Genomic DNA, 23,467 nt, shown 5'->3' on the forward strand with positions numbered 1-23,467 from the left:
CTCCCAAATCAATAATACATAAAATCAACTTTATTGTAAATTCATTCAAATATTGATATAGTATGTAATAATCAGAAATAAAATCCCACACCATTCCCCTCTAATCAAATATCTTATCATGGGAAAAGTTAATCATTCATTACAGAAATCTGTTAACGGTCCCCAGACTTTTTGAAATTTACTCACATAGCCTTTTTGTGTTGCAATGGTGAGTTCCATTTTGTATATATGACATACAGAATTCCACCAGAAATTATAACTTTTTTCAAAATGATGCATGTCATTTATCATTGTTTTACATAAAATGTGTTAAAAATAATGCTTATGCGGTGATATAGTGCCTTGCAAACTGTTAGCTACTTTGAACTAAGCTGCAACTGGCAGAAACTCATTTAGAACGTAAACCTTAAGAGCCTTTGTAGTGAGTTTGCTGTAGAGAACTTTAGCATTTGGCATATCACTCGTAGCTTTGCAGGACCTACAGGCATATATCTTGCATTTTTTTTCTCTTGAGGTTGTATATAAAGAAATGGAGACATGCAGAGTTTTTAGAGATGGGGATACCAGCCTTCCTACAGGACCAAATGCCACAAGCAGTTTATTCAACACTCGCAGCAAATGTAAGGATGCATTTGTCCAATATTATCTACTAATAGATTTAGACCTGTGACCCTGAGCAAGTCACTTAATCCTCCACTGCCCCAGGTACATTAGGTATATTGTGAACCTACCAGGACAGATAGGGAAAATGGTTGCATACCACTTTTTTGTAGTTATGCAAGTTCCAATCCTTTTCCATATTAGTATGTATTGTATCTCTACGGAAATGGCTAAATCAACTGATCTTATAAACTTTCACTGCATGCCAAAAAGATTGAATTCTTCCTAGAATCCTTATCAAAAGATTAGCTTCTTCTCTTGCTAATCTTCTTTCTTGTAAATCCACACTCTATTCCTGGTCTTTTGGGTTATTTTATCATAATCAACAGAACTTGTAGGAAGCCTCATAACACAGAGTCTTGAGCTCCTCCCCTCTTACCTCAGAAACTCCCCCCACCACCAGAAATCAGTTTCTTTCCTACAAATCAAACTGTAGGAGTTTGTCTTTTCTGCTCATGTTTATTTTCTTTGAATTTAGTCCTTTCCATTGTTTTTTTGCCCTCGTGCTGCAGAGATTCCTGCACAGGAATAACTCTGACTGCAGAAGATCGCAGACTTAACACTGTGCTTCCAGGGGGGTTGGCTGCAAGTTAGTGCTCCCTCTGGACAGCCTGCACTTCAGGTCAGTGCTCGGAGACCGTTCCCCTAGGAGCTTGCTCACCCCAGGTTCATCCGCTGATGCTCAGGGACCTTGAGTATGGGAAAATAATCCAATAGTTCAGGACAGGTCCAAGACGAATATCAGGAAGTTCTGTTTCACACAGCGAGTGGTGGACACCTGGAATGCTCTCCCAGAGGAAGTAATTGCAGAATCCACCGTACTAGGATTTAAGGGTAAACTAGATGCACATCTCCTTAAGAGTGGCATAGAGTGATACGGGTAAGGGTAGATTAGATGCACATCTCCTTAAGAGTGGCATAGAGTGATACGGGGACTAAAACTATGCCAGGGTACACCTGGCGGGGCCTCCGCATGTGCGGATCACCAGACTTGATGGACCCAGGGTCTGATCCGGAGATGGCAATTCTTATGTAATAGTGTGGGATTGTACAAGAAGCACTTTTTAACCCAAGGAAGGAACACAAAGTTCTAAAAATTCCCTATGGAAATGTGATCTAAGCAATTTTTATTTATTTTCTTATACTGCTTTACATAAATGCAATATCAAAGTGGTTTACAATATTCTTATGCACAAAAAGAAATGGAACTACAATATATGAAATGGAACTACAATAGATGATAGTAAAGACTATTCATCTTAGACCATCTTAGTCAGTAATGTCTATCAAATTGACGATCCACTTACTAGCCCCATGACATGTTCTTTTTATATTTGTTATTGGACTTAATATACCACCTTTATGGGGATGCGAACAAGGCAATTTATAATTAAAATATGATCAAATAAGGAAGTGGAACTCCATTAGTTGATAGGAGAGAAAAAAAGAATAGGCTACTGAGCCAGCAGGGACTCATTGGCCAAATGCACATCAAAATATGTAAGTCTTAAGAGAAGTTTTTAAATTGGGGGAATAAAGATTCAGCCTGAAGATGTAAATGGAAGGTGTTGTATTAGAGAGGCTGAATAGAAGAAAGTAGATTTACACATGGATTCAAATTTAGTTCTTGAAACAGGTGGTATAGTGATAGTGGAGCTGTATGCAATGCAAATATTTCTGGAACAGCCGGCGTCATTTCCTCCTTTCTATATGTTTATAATTTTCTCTCTCCTCCAGATGAGATTTCTCCATCACCCTTCTCATTGCGAATTATCAAGCCAGACCCTGACCGGGCCAATCCAAAAATAGGAGTAGGAGCATTAGCTTTCAGTCCTGATAATCGTTACCTGGCAACTAAAAATGGTCAGTACCCAGTTAGTTAAGCTAAAAGCACTGTAACTGCTAAAGATTTTTGTTTGGTTTTTGCTCCTTTCCGATCTTATTTTCTTTAGATTATATCCGAGTCTCTACTGCCATCTAGTGTCTTACCAAGTAACGGCAAACCACTGGAAACATTTTTGATTAAGTGGAAGTGATAGTCGTTTTCACTCAAAAGGCTCAAGAATGTCTGTCATAGGTGTCTATGTGGGGGCAAAATATCTTTGAAAATGTAATGAAACAAAAAGAATGAAACTTGGGATGTTTGGTTTTCACCAGTTTTTCCTCCATGCAAGTTGTAAAATGGGACAGATTGGACTAGGGGTTGCAGAGAAAGAATGTGACCCTACCTCCCCCACCCCCTAAAAACAATAGTGTATTTATATGCAAGATACAGTTAAACTTGCATACAGCAAAACAGATCTTCTGTTGTTTTGAGTGCCACAGGCTTGATTTGAAGGAATTTTCAAGCAGACCTGGATATGTTACGTATATATAACATTTTATGAACTGGAGGTGGCTCTGTTTAGCATCATGCAAGTACTCATGCACCCTGACTAAGAAGTAGTATTCATTACTGTCATGGTATGTGCAAAATTGACCCTTTTTGAGACATTGCATCTATGTAAAAACACAGCAGACGAGGAATGCCTCCTTTTCAAACTTTCGTACTGTTTCATTCCCTGTTCTATACTCCCAGCTGCTCCCACCATTCCTCAAAATACTCCATCCCCTAAAACCCAGTTCTGAGCACTAGTGTCCTGCAACACCCTATATCAAGGAATAAGTCAGAAAGAACCAAGACAACTTCAGATTATTCAAAATACGGCCTTTAAACTGATATTTAAAGCAAAGAAATTTGACCATGTAACTCCTGTTGATAAAAGCTCACTAAACATAAGAAGTTGCCTCCACTGAGGCAGACCAGAGGTCCATCTCGCCCAGCGGTCCACTCCCGCAGTGGCCCATCAGGCCAATTGCCTGAGCAATGGTCCCAGACTATCCCTATAACCTACCGCTACTCCTATCTGTACCCCTCAATCCCTTTATCCTCTAGGAACCTATCCAAACCTTCTTTGAAGCCTTGTAACTGGTTACCACTTTTGCACAAAATTACCCATAAAATTTTACTTCTCACATTTTAAAACAAATTTTCTATACTCCAGGGCTCATAGATGGCTAATTATTCCTTATTGCTCCTCAAGAGTACTAAGATCAAGTAATCAACATCTCTTAACTATTCCTTACTTACGCCATTTATTCTATGACACTACATGCAAAACAATTTTTTCTGTGACAGCGCCCACTCTAAGGAATTCCTTACCATCGATCCTTCGGGAAAAATCTTCTTTAGCCAAATTTAAATCTAATCGAAAAACTTTCTTGTTTAAAGATGCCTACAACGTATAACATCCATAGTCCAATTCCTTTAACTACAATTTCATATGAAGAGCACACCCCTTCCTATTGTACTTACCCTTTTTGTAAAATCTATCCTATTATTGTATTCCACCCCCCCCCCCCCACCCACAACATGTATAAGAATGTTTTGTGTCTGTTTGTGAATTAGTATTTGATATCCCCAATTAATTAAGTGGTATATCAAATTTTAAATAATCTTTAAACATGCTATAGGTAAGTAACTTGGTATTTGCCATCCATAAACATTTCATCTTGCTGTTTTTATGACTGGTTTCTGTTTCTGACCAGTTCTGGCCTCTCTGAATTATTACAAAGCAGAACATGAGGAAAAATAGATTATTAATGAAATTTAGGTAATATTCCTTTTTCAATATTTCTGATAGATAACATGCCTCATACCATCTGGATCTGGGATGTCCAGAAAATGAAATTGTTTGTGGTCTTGGAACAGGTGATGGAGGTCCGTTTCTTCCAGTGGGACCCCCGTCAGTCTAGGCTTGCAATTTGCACAGGTAGCAGCAAGGTGTACCTGTGGTCCCCAACAGGCTCTGTGTCTGTGCAAGTGCCAACACAAGGTAAGGCTGTATCATTTATGAGATTGGAATCTGGATGTGGTGCTTTAGAATTTCTACAATGAATTGTAGGTAAGCCATTGAACTGTTTCTAGTAATGGCCTCACCTGAAGAAAGAGGTATTGAACAACAGCTCTATTTCACTATAGTGAAAATGTTTGTATCTGATGATATCATAGATGAGTGGGACTGTGAATTAGTTCTGTTTGACAGTTTATACAAACCTGAAACATAAGTTGCTAAAATTAAAGTGAATTATTTTGTTCCTTGCTTTGACAGTAACTGCCTTGTACTTGCTTCCATCTTTCTACAGACAGTTTTCATGTGCTGTCCCTTAGTTGGCACACAGATGGTAATGCCCTGCTACTCGTGAGTAAGGATCACTTCTGCCTGTGTTACTTGGAAGCAGAAGAGAATGAGAAATAACTGTGTCCATGATAAAAATGTTGAAGACAAAAAAACTCCGTTTTTTTTAAACCATTAGCAAAGCTACTTTTGTGATCTTGAAGCCTAACCATTGTTTCTCACTGGGCATAATCTCTCCCTCTGTACTTTGGGATACCAGATTTTTGACTCTGGATTGACTCCATGCTCCTGATAGAGGCTTTGCTACAACATTTTGTCAGTATTTGGTTGCAGTGAGGATAAAATCCATATCTGCTAACTCTCCTATGTGTAATGCAGTTTCATTCCATGATTGTGTATGCGTGAATAAAATAATTATCCTCCCACCAACCCCACTCCCCCATACGTATGCCACCTGTGGTAAAGCAAAATAATATTTCAGTCAGCAGTGCACTTATTTGTGATTCATATTCCTGTTTTTGTATATCCATTATGAACTCTTGTGAAATTATTCTGCCAAAGCAGTTAATTTTTTTCAGTACTGGCACAGTAAACCTTAAGTCTATTTGCAAAACATCCTAACTTTGTAAGAGACCTTCCTAAAGCAGAGATTTTGTTTATAGTTTTGTGTTTCACTTTAGGTGTGATCTTGGCCTTGAATTCATAGCCGAGATGAGAACCTTGATGTAATTCTCAAGATGTATAATAGAAAATGTATTTAATAAAATGTATTTTTTGATTAAGGAAAGGCCATTGGTAATTCTGTCCATTGAATACAGAAAAGGGTTATTTAAAAATTACCACCTTCAGCTCTTTAAAAGATAGGGACCTAGGTCAAAAACCAAAATAGTCTTGGAATCTGCTTATCTGTAACTTGAATAAGTAGTGAACCAAGCTCCTAAGCCTTCAGAGAAGTTGGCTATTATGACAGGAAAAAAATTCTCCAAGCTCTGCAGAAAAAGCAAGATGATAGTCTGTTGGTAATTTATAAAGTAGTTTGTGTCATCTTACCTTGTTTGGTCACTTTGAGGTTTGCATGTGTTGATGGTATTTCCAAATCTGCTTGCTCTTCCAGCCTACACCTACTTTAATCCTAAAGCAGGCTTCTGTCTCCTAGGGTCCACTGAATCACTGGTCCTCTCTGCCCTCCACACACTTCAATTCTTTCCCACCCTGTCCACTGTGCTTAAATCTAATCTAATCTAATCTAAATCTTGGGTTTATATACCGCATCATCTCCGCAGATGGAGCTCGACACGGTTTACATGGTTAGGGAAGGAACGGAACTCCAGTGGAATTATATAAGTATGAGAGAAGAGAGGTTGGTGTGAGAGTGCCAGGAGCGGGACGGGGTTACGTTCTGGAGAAGAGCCAGGTCTTCAGATGCTTACGGAATGGTAGAAGGGGGCTCAAATTGCGGAGAGGGGAAGGGAGACTGTTCCAGAGCTGAGTGATTCTGAAAGGGAGGGAAGAGCCAAGTTTACCAACAAGGGAGATGCCTTTTAAGGAGGGGTAGGATAGTTTTAATTTTTGAGTGGATCTAGTGGAGGTTGGATTTGAGGAATTCCAGGATAGAGGGATAAAAGGAGGAAGGATACCGTGGAGGATCTTGAAGGTTAGGCAGGCACATTTAAAGTAGACCCTGGAAATAACGGGAAGCCAGTGGAGTTTGGATAGGAGCGGTGTGACATGGTCAAATTTACTTTTTGAGAAGATAAGTTTGGCCGCGGTGTTCTGGATTAGTTGGAGTCTGTGGAGGCTTTTCTTTGTTAAGCTTAGGTAAATGGAATTGCAATAATCCAATCTGGAGAGGATAATGGATTGTACGAGGACGGCAAAGTGTTTTTGGTGGAAGCAAGATCTCACTTTCCTCAGCATGTGAAGGCTGCAAAAGCATTTTTTTATCAGGGAGTTGAGGTGGTCGTTGAAGGATAATGATGAATCTATGGTGATGCCCAGAACTTTGCTAGAGAATTCCAGCTGTAGAGAGGAGCCTGTGGGCAGTGGGATGGAAGTGGGTAATTGATCAAGTTTAGGGCCGAGCCAAAGTAGTTTAGTTTTGGACTCGTTCAATTTCATTTGTACAGTGTGAGCCCAGGATTGAAGTTTGGTTATGCAAGAAGAAATGTTAGCTGCGAGATTGGTGAGGTTCGCGTCGATCTCGATGAGGACCAGGATATCGTCGGCGTAAGTGTAGAGTGTTTCTAGGGGGGATAGGTGGAGAAGATTCAGGGAGGACATATAAATGTTGAAGAGGATGGGAGAAAGGGGGGAGCCTTGTGGGACTCCACAAGTCGGTTTCCATGGGGAGGAAGAGGAACCATGTTTGGTGACGGTGTAAGAGCGAGAACGTAAGAAGTTCGAGAACCAGTCAAGGACTGTAGAACTAATGCCTATCTCGGAGAGTAGGAAGATTAGAATGTCATGGTGGACAACGTCAAAGGCAGCAGAGAGGTCGAATTGAAGGAGAACGGCAAATTTTTTGTGAGAGTGAAATTGTTGGATCTTCGAGATTAGGGAGGCCAGGAGGGTTTCGGTACTGAAGTTGGGTCTGAAGCCGTATTGATAGGGTAGGAGGACAGAGAATCTTTCCAGGTAGGCTGAGAGTTGGGATTTGGCTAAAATTGAGACTGCTGCAAGATTATAAAATTTGGGCTCTTGCCCTAACAGAAGGAACAGGTGCTGTCTTCAGTGGCAGGGTCTCAAAGTAAAAGTTGTACTGTCTTACTGGGGCCTCGGATTCCCCTCTCACCGAGGATGAGTTGTAGTGGCAGCTGGTTGGGAGAAAAGGGTGAAAAAATGTCCTCTAAATCTTTATAACAGAAGAGAGACTGGAAAAGGATATGCATCATTACCTTTCCTAAGAAAATAAACTCAAAACTAGGGCTTATGAATATGAAACTGAGATAGACAAAGGAACAATATCAGGAAACTATTTTACACAGAAAAGTTAATGAATGGAATAGGCCTCCCATATGAAGTGGTAGAGATAAAAATGGTAATGGAATTGAAAAAGGGAACATTCAGCCTCTATTCACAATTCTCATAAATGATTCTGTGCTTCCAGAAAAGGCATGGAGGGAAAGGGTACCCTGCTGTACAGAATGAGTAGGCCATTTGTCTTAAGTGGATGCTATTTATTAGGTAAATTACTTTGGTTCCAAAAAGCTCTATGGACCCTTTTACTAAGCAACAGTAAGTGCTACTGCAAATAAATGGTGGACCTTGGGATGCACTTGTGCATCTTGTGGTAATTTCCAAATCTGCATGCATTAACCACGCACTAAATTTTTTTTTAACAATTTAGATCCCTTAGTCTTCCACTGACCCTTTGTTTGGCATGCTCAAGACCACAAAGGTGTGTGGTTCCTCTGATAATGAGGGCATGCTTTTGGTTTGAAGACTAGCAGTTTCCTGGTGGCAGTAGTGCTGTTTGGAGGCACATGTTTTTCTGTCTGGATTTGGTTGCTGGTGTTGACCTGTATTTAAAAAAAAAAAAAAAAAAAAAATTACTGGACGAGCCTGTGGCCGTCAAATGTGCTGTCCAGGCCTCTCCCCACCCTTCCATTAGGGCTTCCTTCCAGGGCCTTTGGAGGGGACCCATAACAGGAAATCAACAATCCAAGAACAAGAGCAAAAAAGAAAAATTAGTTCCTTGCACAGAGGACCGAGACAAGCCCAGGCTGAAAGCAAGACACCAGTAGGCATGAAGGGATGGCTGTTCAGCTGCAATGTGGTCTTCACTGCTCATACTGTGGCACTCATTACTTTGGAGGGTTACAATTTAGTTCTTGCTGTGGTGTCTATGTGCAACAGAGAACCAGCCAGCCAACCTATGGTTCAAACAACCTAGGACCTACTGTCATTTCAAACCCATTAGGTGCTAGGGAGGTTTTAAGAGGGGCCTCTAGGAAACTATTGCTGGTAGAATAAATAGTAAGTTGTCCCCTGCCATTTCTTTTCTTGATGTACCAGGCTCCCCATCTCAAACAGGGCATGGTGGCTAGTAAAACACTAGTGGACTTAGGATCCTTCTTGCAAGAGGGGCCTTAGTTTCTAGACTCAGAGCTACAGCTGGGATTTGCTAAATTGCTGCTGGAGACAGAACAGGTACCATTTCTGTATAAGAAGTCTACAAGTGCAAACCTATCCTCTTCATTCCTACACAGTCTACTTTGGACCAGCCATTCTAATTTTTCCTTCCTGCAGCTTTCCATTCCATTTCCAACGCAGGAGGGGACTGTTATATAAGGACTGTAAAACACTGCAGGAAAACCTTTGGAAATTGGAAGACTGGGCATCCAAATGGCAGATGAAATCAAATGCAAAGTGATGCACATTGGGAAGAATAAAAAAAATCATAGTTACCTGATGCTAAGGTTCACCTTAGGAGTCCACACTCAATAAAAAGATCTGGATGGCATTGTAGACATTACGCTGAAATCTTCTGCCCCTTGTGTAGTGGCAGCCAAAAAAGCAAACAGGATGCTAGGAATTATTAGGAAAGGGATGGTAAATAAGGCCAAAAATATTATAATGTCTCTGTATTGCTTCATGGTGTGACCTCACCTTGCATATTACAAGGTTCTGGTTGCCATATCAAAAACGATATAGCAGAATTAGAAGAGGTTCAAAGAAGAGTAATCAAAATGATAAAGGGGATGGAACTCCTGTAAAATGAGGAAAAGCTAAAGAGGTTAAGGCATTTCAGCTTGGAAAAGAGACCACTTAGGGAGGATATGATAGAGGTTTACACAATCCCATGTGGTGTAGTACAGGTAAAAATAAATCAAATTTTCACTCTTGTCAGAAAGTACAAAGACCAGTGAGCAATCAATGAAATTACATGGAAATACTTTTTTTTCGCTCAGGCTAGTTAAACTCTGAAACTTGTTGCCAGAGGATGGTTAGCATGTCTGGATTTTAAAAAAATAGAAACATGATGGCTCATCCAGTCTACCCACTAAGAGATCCCACATGCCTATCCCATGCTTTCTTGATTTCAGACAGTGTTTTCCCCACCTCTACCAGGAGACTATTTCACACATCTATAACCATTTCTGTAAATAAAAAAAGCATTTGCTTACTCCTCAGCCTATTAACTTCATCCCATGACCTGAAGTTTTCTTTGTTGAAAGAGAGCTGGCCACATGGGTATCTAAATGTCTCTATCATACTCCACTCTCCCACCTTTCCTCCAAAGTATACATATTGAGATCTTTGAGTCTGTCCCTATACACCTTATGATATAGACCACCAACCATTTTGGTAGCCTTCCTCTGGATGTACTCCATCCTATTTATATCTTTTTGAAGGTATAGTCTACAGAATTTATACATTATTCTAAATGAAGTCTCATCAGTTTTATACAGGAACATCAATACCTCCTTTTTCCTACTGGCCATTCCTCTTCCTATGCACCCAAGCATCTTTCTCTAAACAACTCAGATGTATAAGCTCTCTTTTCCATCATTAAGAAGAATCAAGTTCACACTCCTTTCCATACTTACTAACTACGATATGGAATAGATTACCTCCTCAAATTAGATCGTGTTTATCGCTTCAGATCTTTTGCAAAACCTTAAAACCAGTATGTTTCATTGCGTTTTAGGCTACAGCTCCAAAGAATGTTAATGGATCGTGCTTTGTGATCTAATTATGTAAACTGAATCAAGCTCCTATTTTTAGGAGATGATTCAGTATATAAGACTGAGAATTAATTACTATTTTGGGTTGCTGCCAGGTACTTGTGACCTGGTTTGGCCACTGTTGGAAACAGGATACTGGTCTGACCCAGTGTCCTATTCTATCTGTGGAGAACCCCTGTTATTAGAAAGGTAACCTTACTTTATCCCAGGACAAGCAGGCAGCATATTCTCAAAATGTGGGTGACGTCATCCACGGAGCCCCGACGCGGACAGCTTTTCAAGCAAACTTGATTGAAGATTTAAAGTTTGGTGCTGTACCACACATGTGTGTGCCTTCCCGCTCCACTAGAGGGCGCATCCCCTCCTCGTGGTCTTCAGTTTTTTTTGATGTTCAAGATGCAGGCTTTATTAAAAATACGATTGAATAATCCACATAAACTATATCCAGGACCCAAAACACGGGAGCCATGAATCCGACACGGTCCGGGTTCCACTGCAGTGTTTAAGATGCTGCCTTTTCCTAGGTACACTTTTGTTGTGCGATATGTGGATTGTTACTAAAAATCATATTTTTCATATAGATGGGGGGGGGGGGATCATAAAATGATGGGCCCCGGGTGTCACATATGCTAGGTACGCTACTGGCCAGAGCAGACCATTTTTCCCCCAAGTACCAAGAAAAAACATAAGGGAGACTGCACATTCTTATTAGGAGACTTTTGAAAGCTGTATTTTAAACAAACATTCATAAGTCCTGAAAAGCACACCTTAAGTTTACACACCAGCTTAAATGGGATTAGAAATGAGACTGACATCGATGCTTGGACAGTTGTGTCAATGGAGAACTGAAAGGATGCTGAATGGCCAACAGAAGGCACATTAATAGCTGCAGTCCACAACAATTTAGCCATATTCTTATAGAGTTAGATAGAAACTTGTTCAAGCTGCACCATTAGCAGTGGTATTTCTCTCTGGACAGCATGAAAGAAGGAATCCTGGTTTTATACACTTTACCAGAATCCACTTTTTCCTTGATGCAAAAATCAGGGGGGGGGGGGAGAGAGAGAACATTGGGAAAAGGATATTTGACCCTCAAAGTTTGTCAGTCATAGTAAAAGACTCGTATGTATACAAAGTTACAATCTTGGTGCAAATAGGTTTTGAACAGAAGTAAAGTGATACAGATGAAGACAGGAATGGTCATGCTGGAAGCATACATTTTATCCTTACATAAACATTAGATTTTGTGAGGAAAAGCCAACCGGAAGTACAGAAATAACCACTGCTAACCTACAATATGTTTTGCCACCTCATCTCCATTTATAAGTTCAAGTTAAGAGGAGAGAAACGAGCAGGAATGCTTCTGTTATGGTTTGAGCAGATGTAAAAAGCTGAGATTTTGACAACTGCCTACTTCCTCATCTTGTAAAAAATGATCATTAATCCTCCGCTGCAGTCAAAAATCTTGGTTGTGGGCAAAATGGGGGGGGGGGGGCCTTCTGAGTAACACCCCCAAGGTCAGTAGGAATCCCAGGCTCAGTCCAGACAGCAAAAGGGACAAGAAGGATTCACTAACCAGATCCAACAGGCCTTAACAAACCTCAGCACAGACTGCCAACAGACCTGCTGGAGACTAAGAAAAGACTGAGTGTAAGAGGGACTGCACAGCCCACTTGTACTGATACCACCTGCTGGTAGAGGAGCATAAACCCTTTTCTGTGCCAGTCTGGAGGGACTAAAAGAAAGAAAATTAGCAGGTAAGGACCTAATTTCTCCTTCCTCATCTTGTAAAATATGATCATTAAGCCTCTGCTGCAATCAAAAATCTTGGTTGTGGGTGAGTTAGGCATACAGATCTAAACAGATTCCAGTTTTGTGCACTACAGATCTCATTTATTCTAACTTGTGTCTAGACTAAAGCAAGCCTCTTCATCTGCTAATCATTGATTTAGTCCCCCCTCCCAAATACTTCTCATTGTAAGCAGCAATAAAAAGCATATCATAAGTTCGGTTTATTTTTTTAAATGTCTTTCATAACCTGCCATGCAGTGAATTACGATATCCACTTTATATATGATACTAGGATTTAAAACCACCTACACTTCTTATTTGGATCTGAGATAGTGAGAAATGTTTAAAATCCAATTTTGCCTCTTGTCATAGAATAGCCCAATTTGGCCTCATTGTTTATGAAGGACATCAGCCCTATGTATGTTTCAATAAGAAGAGGTCGCTCAAGCACCAGCACTCCATTGGGTCTCCCAGGGAGAGGACACTCTTTGTGAGCTTTCTTCACAGCCTGGATTAATTGTGTCTTGAAGTTCTCAATCTAAAAAATAAATGCAAATAAAATCAACTCATTAAAAAAAATTAATATTATGCCTTACCTGATAATTTTTGTTCCCTTAGGCAAAGCAGAGGAATCCAGACACATTGGTTAAGTCCATCCAGCAGGGGGAAATAGAGGACACCAAAGCTGTGATCCCTTATCTTGGAAGGCATGCTCCTCACATGTCCAGTATCATAAGAATAAGAAAGAAGAGCCTTACTGGGTCCATCAAGCCCAGTAGCCCGTTCTCACGGTGGCCAATCCAGGTCACTAGTACCTGGCCAAGACCCAAGGTGTAGCAATATTCCATGCTACCGATCCCGGGCAAGCAGTGACTTCCCCTGTGTCTTTCTCAATAACAGGCTATGGACTTTTCCTCCAGGAACTTATCACTCTATCCAAGCATGCACAGAACTGTCAGGTAAAGGCACCAGGTCACTCCTCTGCTGCAAGCAATTTTGTCCCACACAGCATTATGAATTCCCTGCAAAGGAAAACCAAGATGGCAGGGAGGAGGGGTATTGGCCTCAGGTATATCACCTAGGCCGGGGGTCGGCAACCCGCGGCTCCAGAGCCGCATGCGGCTCTTTTCCACCTTTGCCGTGGCTCCGGTAGTGTGTCACGCAGGCATGCAGCTTACAAGTCCGGCGTCGCGGCGGGAAATAGCCATGCTGAGCAGTAAGCTCAGCACGTACACAGATGAAAGCCTTGCTTGCTGATTGGTCCGGCGGCCCCGCCCCACCGTGCTGCCGGACCAATCAGCAAGCAAGGCTTTCATCTGTGTACGTGCTGAGCTCACTGCTCAGCATGGCTATTTCCCGCCGCGACGCCGGACTTTTAAGCTGCATGCCTGCATCGCCAGAATTTAGGTAGGTTGTTTTCATCCCCGTGGGAGTCCCGTGGGCCAGGAGGCGTCCCCGTGGGAGTCCCGTGGGTCAGGGGGGCATCCCCGTGGGAGTCCCGTGGGTCAGGGGGAACAGGGAGACAGAAAGAAAAAGTTGGGGGAAAGAATGAGGTCTGGAGGAGAGGCTGAAAGAAAGGAAGATATGGTGAGATGGACACAAAGAAGGATGATGCTGGAAAATAGGTGGAATGGTAATTCTGACAAACACAGAAGGGAAATGCTGGATCAAGGAGAGATGGGGCTCAGGCTGGATGGAATGAGGAGAAATGCCTTGTTGGCCCGGAACTTCCTCTCCTACGTCAGAATTGACGTCAGGGAGCGGAATGCTGGTCAGCGCGACACTTCTGCAGGGAAAGCTTGGGACGGCGGTGGCTTGGGGGCTATTCCCCGATGGCGGTGGCAGCAAACCGAGTGGCTTGGGGGAGGGCACGGAGAAAGAAAGAAAGGGGGCAGACAGAGACAGAAAGAAGGGGGAACAGGGAGACAGAAAGAAAAAGTTGGGGGAGAGAATGAGGTCTGGAGGAGAGGAAACATACAGGAGGCTGAAAGAAAGGAAGAAAGATTGGATGCACAGTCAGAAGAAGAAAGTGCAACCAGAGACTCATGAAATCACCAAACAGCAAAGGTAGAAAAAATGATTTTATTTTCAATTTAGTGATCAAAATGTGTCTGTTTTGAGAATTTATATCTGCTGTCTATATTTTGCACTATGGCTCCCTTTTACTAAACCGCAATATCGTTTTTTAGCGCAGGGAGCCTATGAGCATTGAGAGCAGCTAACTGCATGATCCTGTATATAGCATTAAGATAAGAAACAATATATGCAGTGTTAGATTTGTTTTATAATGGTTTTGCGGCTCCAAGTTTTTTTTTCTTTTCGAAAACGGGTCCAAGTGGCTCTTTATGTCTTAAAGGTTGCAGACCCCTGACCTAGGCGCTTGCGAAGCCTAAAACCCCCAGCATATAACCAAGGTAGAAAACTACAGTGGGAGCCTGCCTATCCTAGCAAAATCCAGGAGCATGGGTAAAGCCAGCCTGCTGGAGATAAGAGCATACTGGACAGGTGAGGAGCATGTCATCTAAAGATAAGGAATCACAGCTTTGGTGTCCTCTATCTCCGCCTGCTGGTTGATGGACTTAACCTATGCATCTGGATTCATCTGCTGCTCTTTTATATAAATTCCTCCCCCCACTCCGAACGATTTTTACAAAATCAGATTCTTAAAAATGAGGAACCCATGCTGAAGGGAGTATTTTGTAGTTTCAATCCTTGCAACTTTCAACTTAAAGCAGCAAGATGCACAAATTTCTGATTTCTTTTTTTTTTAATTCTTTATTCATTTTCAAACTTTCATCAAGTGTACAGGCATTAAATAAACAAATTATGGCGGTGTACGCAGGGCTGTGGAGTTGTAAGCAATTTTGTATGGAGCTAGAGTTACTCCAGCTTCAAAATAAAAACTTTGAATTATACAATGAAGAAAGACCACGTGATGCCTTTAGCTAGCAAGAGACAGATTTGTGCTGCACCATGGCATATGCCGCACCTCTCACAAAAAACAAAACAATTTCTGACATCATTGCAGTTTTGGAGCGCTCTGGCTCTTACTTGGATCTATTTATGTACAGATTTGTGTCTAAGATTGGAAGAGAGAATGAGAATAGCACAAGATTTTACAGTTTGCTCTGTGGGACTTGTCGACTGCAAATAAAATCCCCTCCCCAAAACTTTAGTTATGGTGCATTATTGCTGTACTCCTGGAGAAAATCTGTACCAAAATATTTGAAAATTTTACATCTTTGAATAAGAATCTGTACAGAATTGTCCCCTGAGTAAGATCGATAAAACAGCTGCTTAGGTATCCCTTTATTCAGGATTATAGGCTGGCTGTGGACTGCATAAGCTCTTATAAAATATGTCATTGAACGAATAGTTCTCAGTCTCCATCTGCTGGTAGAAGTGAATAAACCCATATTTTTGGACTTATCTGAAGAGACTCAAGGAAAGAAAATTAGCTGGCAAGACCTAATTTCTTCACAGAGCACTACCCAAATTGGATGATCCTAAAAAAAAAATCTGATTTGATTTTAATACTTGATACACCACTCAAACCAAAGTGCTAGAGCGGTTTACAATACTAAAAACAAAATTCCAGTATTCAATATTCACCATCAATAAATCTCAATATGGAATTCAGTTTATGACTTTGTAACAATCCAATTCAATTTACATTACAAAACTCTTAGTAAAATGCCAAGTTTTCAATAACTTCCAAAAGTTCAAACAATTGACAACTGTTTCACAAACTAATACCTGTCTAACAAAATGCCCTTTTTCAATTTCACTTTATTCATAGATAGTAGTTAAAGTAAATGCTTCTGTGATGGTGCATATTTTATCAGCTTATTTGGCCAGTCCAACAAGGCTTTAAATACCAAACATAAAACATGTTTTCTCCCTTGGGATATACTGTACTACATTGTTGAGTTCATGTGAATTAGTTTGCAATGCCAAATCAAGATTTTTAAAAGTGTCTCAAAAAGGCTATTATCATAAATTTAAGGATGTGTAGGGGCCATTTATAAGTTATTATAAAGAATAATTTACACTTTTCCCAAGTTTTAATTTTTTATTGTGGTATGGGGGGTGGGTTTTATTAACAATATATTCTAATGATAAGATTTATGTGGTATATCTATTTTGTTGGAAAAGTGATATGGGAGGGGGGAGGGTTAAATTGTCTTGTTGAAAGATTGCTGATTTTCAAGTGATGTTGTATCTTATGTGTTTGTTATTTATTGTACACTTGTAAATTATAAATGAATAAAGAACTTTAAAAAAAAAAAGTATCTCAATCGAAATTATAATGCTAGTTAGAACACAAAGCTTTTACCTGGCACAAAGATGCAATCTTTTCATCAGCAATGGACATGGGATGCTCTGTGAAAGTGGCATATGGCATGTTGGTAGACCACGGATTCCATCTATTGATGAAGGAAGGTCGGCTGCATTTATCCCACTGAATACGAATTCCAAAGCCTTCGCGCCTAGCAGATAAAAATTGATCAATAAATATTTAACATACAAGGTCTGATCCAAACATCATTCTTATATTATGACTGAAATCCTATAAAATGAATATTTCTGTAAATAAACAGTTCTGGGTCAATTTTGGCTTGCAACAAAAGTTCTTTCATAAAAGGCATGTCGGTGGAATTTAACTCATAGCTTTAACAAAATATTTGGTTTATCTGCATGTTATGTGCACAAACTCAGGGAATATTAATCTAATATTTGGTGGATCCAAATGATGAACAATTCAATTATATACATAACCTATCCCTTCCATATATCATTTTAAACTCAATACATTAATGTAAATTAACTTCGGAAGTGCTCAGAACCCACAGGTAAAGAAGCTGCAAACGGGAACATGCACCAAAATGCGGACTCCCCTTGGTTTATCACTGCACTTCCTCCAACACTGAGGGCTCCTTTTACGAAACCATGTTAGCGGCTTTACGCGCGCTATTGTGCCAGTTGCGCTAGCCACTACCGTCTCCTCTTGAGCAGGCGGTAGTTTTTCAGCTAGCGCGGGGGTTAGCGCATGATAAAAAATAGCGTGCAATAAAGCTGCTAACGTGGCTTCGTAAAAGGAGCAGCCCTTTGCATGAACATGGCTGATAAGGAGAGTCAGATCCCACTTCTATCACCCTTTCCTCCATTCTCTGTAATTCCTTGAGGATTAAAATAAAATAATAATTTTCTGCAAAATAATTATTTCACTAGTGACCAAAGGAGTTACCAAAAGAGGCCAGATCAAAGGACTGATGTCCTGAGCCAGGACTCTACTAGGCTTCTTTTTTTGGGGGGGAGGGGGACACAGTGGTTAAGAGCTAAAGCCACAGCACCCTGAGGTTGTGGGTTCAAATCTCACACTGCTCCTTGTAACCCTGGGCAAGTCACTTAATCCCCCGTTGCCACAGGTACATTAGGTACTCGGACAGATAGGGAAAAATGCTCAAGTACCTGAATGTAAACCACTTAGGCTATAAGTAGTATATAAATACTTAAATAAATAAAGTTCTTTCTGCTCCACATGAACACAGCACTCATTCTTTTGAGAACAAGATGGTCTGTCTAGCTAGAGATAAGCTTCTTATAGTTTAGGGAATAGCCTCATTAAGTGCAAGAAAACTTTTCCCAGAAGGAGAATTAGTCATTTTTCTCCACACATCCTGCATATACAATGTCAAAAGTACAAAATAACTTGATCAGGTGGCTAAAAAGAAGACTCACTTGTTCAGTGATTTGGGGGGAAACTCAAATTCTCCCACAGAAATAGTGTCCACTGCATTGAGTGACACTCTGATCACCTGCTGGCACTGAAGATTGATGAAATCATATTTACAGATCAGAAGTGATTTATCTGTAATTAAAACCAGACGCTCCTTCTCATTGTTCCAATGGTCAATCCTACAAAACCAGAAATAAAAATGAAAAGAGAGCCTGGCCAATGATGGACAAAATAAGTCTTCTCTATGACTGCACTGGGCATACATCAAATACATACAATATAAGGAGACATAAAAATGTGAATTACATTGAAATCTTAGCTAATAGCTTTCTCTGTTTGTATTCCTGCAATAGAAACTGAAGGGACAACAACATCCAGCTGGTGGTGGTCAGCATTTCTTTAAACACTGGCAGGCACCAGCTGAACTAGACCTGGATATTCAGTGCTGGCTTCGATCCAGGTACTACTACCAAACATTCAGGTACTTTCCACTGTTGATACACAGCAGCCGCACCCAGATAGGTACCCAGTTAATTCAAGACAGCCTGTCCTAAGTCAACTGGATAGTTATCCAGGTACCACTGCTTCCCCCCCACCCCAGCACCAACCAGGTAGTGCTACGGCATTTAGGATATTCAGCAGCACTGTCCAAATGTATTATGTGCCACTGAATATCACATGGAGACCCAGTCAGTAGTGCTGCGCAATTCAGGGGAAACTTTTTCAATTCGATTTGGCCTATTGAATCGATTTTTCGATTCAATTTTCCCACACAAATCAGGCATTTTTTTTCCCCAAACATCCTGGCGGGTTTATTTTGTAGTCTTCCACCCACCCCACCTCTCTTTGCCCTTTCTAACCCCACACTGGAACTGTGGTTTAAACAAAACACTTGTATACATACGCTGTCACACAAATATCTTGCATAGGTATTTTAGAGAAAAACAGGGGTCTCAAGTGCTCACGGCCAGAGGCTTGAGATATACTTCAAAGCCACTGACTGATGTTATGAGCTATCATCGGTCCCGTTTATATTGGTATAGAGAATATAAACGGGACCGATGATAGCTATAACATCAGTAAGTGGCTTTGAAGTATATCTCAAGCCTCTGGCCGTGAGCACTTGAGACCCCTGTTTTTCTCTAAAATACCTATGCAAGATATTTGTGTGACAGCGTATGTATACAAGTGGTTAGTTTAAACAAAACAAACAAAAAATACTTTTTCTGTTAGGTCCTAACTCACACTAACACCATCTCTAGCAGGATACACATTTCAAATCTGACATATTGTAATCACAAAATAGAAAGTAAAATTATTTTTTTTCTACCTTCCACTTTCATATCCAACATCTGTTTCTTTCCCACTGTCTACATATCTCTCTCCCCCCCGCCCCTTGTGCCCTGGATCAAACCTCTCTATTTATCTCCATGCATCTCTCCTTTCCTCCCCTCCATTACCATATATAACATTTTTCTCTCCCTATGTACCATCTCTCCCTGCCCTCCACCCTATATCCAACATTTCTCCCTTCTCCATGCATGTCTCCCTCCCCTCTACCATATGCAGAATCTCTCCCTTCTACCCCTTTCTACTTGTTTAATCTCTTCCTTTTCCTCTCCTCCACCTCAATTCTTCCTCCCCTCCCACCCATTCCCCTGAGCAGCAGCACCCTGTCGACCCTCCCTCCGTGAGCCCTGACATACCTCCAAGGCCTCCTAAAGCAGCAGCAGTGCTCTGAATGGGCTGCTTCATGGCCTGCCTCGCTAGGACTTCCCTTTGCCATGTCAGTGTATGCACGAGTGCCTTCCCACATGATGTCTGCTCACAGTACCTCAGGTCTTCATTTTCTGCGGAGCGAAGTGCTATTTTTGGGACTCCGTCCAAAATTGCTGCATTGCCAAACATAGACATCATATGCTTCTAGATCCAAGAGATCATCGTGTTGCTCATCATTGGATCAGTACCGATGTTGTTAAAGAAGCTCTTCTTGCTGCTCTCACACTCGGACTCCTCGACATAGAACATCTTCGTCCTACTGAAAACTTCCTGAGGTACAGGATGTCAATTCTGACCTGTCTCAGCATAATACTGATACCGAGTATGAGTCTACATTATCTGCTCCAGAGTCCTATGGCATCCCTTCAGATCCATCTCCTCCTGCTCCCAGAAGATCTCCTCCAGAAGGACTTTCATTTACTAAGTATCAGGCAGTTGGGGAAGGCTCTGCCTGTCAAATTGGAGTCAGATACTGAACCCCTTCAGAATGGCTTGCTTCAAATGCAACCACTTATAAATTTGAGACTTTGAAATACCGAAAGATTGTTGCAGTTGTGAAAAATCAAGCATTTTCCCATTTGATAAAACGTCATCTAGTGTACGTATACCTGCCTGCATCCAGAGCTTCCAGAAGATCCTAGTCTCGCTAATTTGAATCTTGGAGTTTAGCCATAAGGCTTGATAAGTGGATTTCTCTACTGGAATATCTGTTAAGTTGTTAATAAATTTCAAGGTTTTCCAGGTGTCAAATAAAATACTATTGTCTTTAATGTAACTGGTTAACTTGATACTCAACACATGAAACAACCATAACGGGAACATAAGTTGCCAATCAGGGAGATGTTCCATGAGTTCAGGAAGGAACCAATACATACCCTAACGTAATATAAAGGCCTGATGGTACCTATAAAAATTTTGGAAATTTACCCCACCCGCCAAAATTGTTTTTTGTAAAGATACTAAAGCGATACAAACAGTTCTACCATGCCAAACAAATTTGATAAGAATACTATTTATTTAGATTTCTATCCCGTTCTCCCAGAAGCTTAGAACGGGTTACAAGTAGACATTCACAATCGTTTGGGGCCAGCATGCATGCAAGATGAAGGAAGGGGAAGCACCTCACAGTGGTACATTATAAGCCTAAATTACTTGCACCCCACCCTTTTAAACAAAGAATAGGAAAACTGCCTTAATAAATCAGGCAGTGAATGAGAGCAACACCCCCCCCCCCCATTTCTAACTTCATTGGGGACAACTTGGTGTGCCTTCAAGGCCTACTTTAAGACAGTGTTTCTACTTACTCTGTCAGTAGCCATACACTTTGTATTTCTCCGTCTTCTGTGGGCATGACAACCACACGGATCTCATTAACAGCTTGCTCTATGGTTCCAGGCTAAGCCATAAACAAAACGGAACACATTACACGTCAACAATATCTGACAGTATTCAAATCTGTAGGAGGAACACTGATCGTGCAATCATACTACCACCTCTAAGCTAGTTGTGCAAGCGAGCACATTGCCACTCATTTTTCTAGAGTTCCTTTCAAATGCCGGTTAGGTCCTTAATTGGTAAAAGTGGTATATCAAATCAATAAAATAATAATAATATTCCTTAGGCAGTAAAATGATAAATTAACATTGAGCAACTGCCATAATGATAATTGATTGTGGGTGTACAGAATTAAATGTATCTAAGTATTGGAATAGGACTAAAATTCCTAGAAGTTACAGTAAAATAAATAAATACCTCCCCCCGTACCACCACCACCTAAAGGAATCAAGGATATTTCTGACAAACTAATGCTTAGCTTCAGATATGCTGGGGCTCAGAAGCTATGGACAGAGTCCCATAATATTGAGTCTGTTCCACTAAGTTCAGGTCTAAATTACCCCCAACCCCTTTCACTAAGTCGTGATAGAGGTTTCTATCGTGGACTGGAGCGCTAAATGCTCTTGACACTCAGGAATTCTAAGAACACTGGAGCAATCTCAGAGCATTTAGCGCTCTGGGCCATGGTAGAAATCCAGTCGGGTTTTCCGGATTTCCCCAATGAATAGCACTGAAAGCAGTGCATGCACATTGATCTCATGCATATTCATTGGGGAAATCCTGAAAACTCACCTGGATTGCAGCCCTCAAGGAGGGACTTTGAGACCCCTGACTTAAAGGAATCAAGGATATTTCTGACAAACTAATGTTTAGCTTCAGATATGCTGGGGCTCATCTGAAGCTATGGACAGAGTCCCATAATATTGAATCTGTTCCACTAAGTTCAGGTCTAAATTACCCCTCCCCCCCTCCTTTCACTAAGTCATCGTGGACTGGAGCGCTAAATGCTCTTGACACTCAGGAATTCTAAGAACATTGGAGCAACCTTAGAGCATTTAGCGCTCTGGGCCATGGTAGAAATCCAGTCGGGTTTTCTGGATTTCCCCAGTGAATACGCACTGAAAGCAGTGCATGCACATACATCTCATGCATATTCATTGGGGAAATCCTGAAAACCCAACTGGATTGCAGCCCTCAAGGAGGGACTTTGAGACCCCTGACTTAAAGGAATCAAGGATATTTCTGACAAACTAATGCTTAGCTTCAGATATGCTGGGGCTCATCTGAAGCTATGGACAGAGTCCCATAATATTGAGTCTGTTCCACTAAGTTCAGGTCTAAATTACCCCCAACCCCTTTCACTAAGTCGTGATAGAGGTCTCTATCATGGACTGGAGCGCTAAATGCTCTTGACACTCAGGAATTCTAAGAACACTGGAGCAATCTCAGAGCATTTAGCGCTCTGGGCCATGGTAGAAATCCAGTCGGGTTTTCCGGATTTCCCCAATGAATAGCACTGAAAGCAGTGCATGCACATTGATCTCATGCATATTCATTGCGGAAATCCTGAAAACTCACCTGGATTGCAGCCCTCAAGGAGGGACTTTGAGACCCCTGACTTAAAGGAATCAAGGATATTTCTGACAAACTAATGCTTAGCTTCAGATATGCTGGGGCTCATCTGAAGCTATGGACAGAGTCCCATAATATTGAGTCTGTTCCACTAAGTTCAGGTCTAAATTACCCCCAACCCCTTTCACTAAGTCGTGATAGAGGTTTCTATCGTGGACTGGAGCGCTAAATGCTCTTGACACTCAGGAATTCTAAGAACATTGGAGCAACCTCAGAGCATTTAGCACTCTGGGCCATGGTAGAAATCCAGTCGGGTTTTCCGGATTTCCCCAATGAATACGCCCTGAAAGCAGTGCATGCACATAGATCTCATGCATATTCGTTGGGGAAATCCTGAAAACCCGATTGGATTCCGGGCCCTCGAGGACCGGAGTTGCCCATGTCTGGACTGGGACGAAGGGGGGGGGCGGGGCTGGCTGGCGGCAGCACGCACCCGGAACACGAAGTACTCCTTCACGCGAGCCTGAAGGGTCGGGTCGCGGATGTTGAAGGGCCGTAGGGTGGAGCTGGGGGGGCCCGGGGGCGTAAAGGGCACCTCCACGCTATCGGGCTCAGCCTGCAGCAGGGCCGCGGGGCTGCTCTCCGAGTCCTTCAGCTGCAGCATGCCTGGCCGCGATTCTCCGAGCTCCCCCTCCCCCACACTGCGACTGTTTACCACCCTCCCC

At 41.5% G+C, this 23,467-nt stretch overlaps 2 protein-coding genes across 7 annotated transcripts in view; one reads left to right on the forward strand and one right to left on the reverse strand.

Moving 5' to 3' along the window:
* WRAP73 (WD repeat containing, antisense to TP73) overlaps positions 1–5,620 on the forward strand; it is a 35,880-nt gene extending 30,260 nt beyond the window's left edge. For 4 of the 6 annotated variants that reach the window (XM_033921767.1, XM_033921765.1, XM_033921766.1 and 1 more), the window contains exons 9-12: positions 515–620; positions 2,398–2,523; positions 4,344–4,535; positions 4,846–5,620. In XM_033921767.1, the coding sequence (XP_033777658.1) occupies positions 515–620; positions 2,398–2,523; positions 4,344–4,535; positions 4,846–4,958 (537 nt within the window). In that variant the 3' untranslated portion in view covers positions 4,959–5,620. Of the gene's footprint in view, positions 1–514; positions 621–2,397; positions 2,524–4,343; positions 4,536–4,811 lie in introns of all 6 variants that reach the window. The other 2 variants (XM_033921768.1, XM_033921769.1) reach the window with 2 other exon arrangements.
* Positions 5,621–12,513: 6,893 nt separating this feature from the next.
* On the reverse strand, positions 12,514–23,467 carry TPRG1L (tumor protein p63 regulated 1 like). The gene is made up of 5 exons (XM_033922709.1): positions 23,236–23,467; positions 21,140–21,231; positions 18,059–18,235; positions 16,653–16,806; positions 12,514–12,854 (listed from the first exon to the last, which is right to left on the reverse strand). The coding sequence occupies exons 1-5, from the start codon at positions 23,404–23,406 to the stop codon at positions 12,660–12,662; spliced, it is 789 nt and encodes a 262-aa protein (XP_033778600.1). The 5' UTR covers positions 23,407–23,467; the 3' UTR covers positions 12,514–12,659.

Source organism: Geotrypetes seraphini, chromosome 15 (genome assembly GCF_902459505.1).
Source record: "Geotrypetes seraphini chromosome 15, aGeoSer1.1, whole genome shotgun sequence".
In the NCBI taxonomy this organism is placed as follows: domain Eukaryota; kingdom Metazoa; phylum Chordata; class Amphibia; order Gymnophiona; family Dermophiidae; genus Geotrypetes; species Geotrypetes seraphini.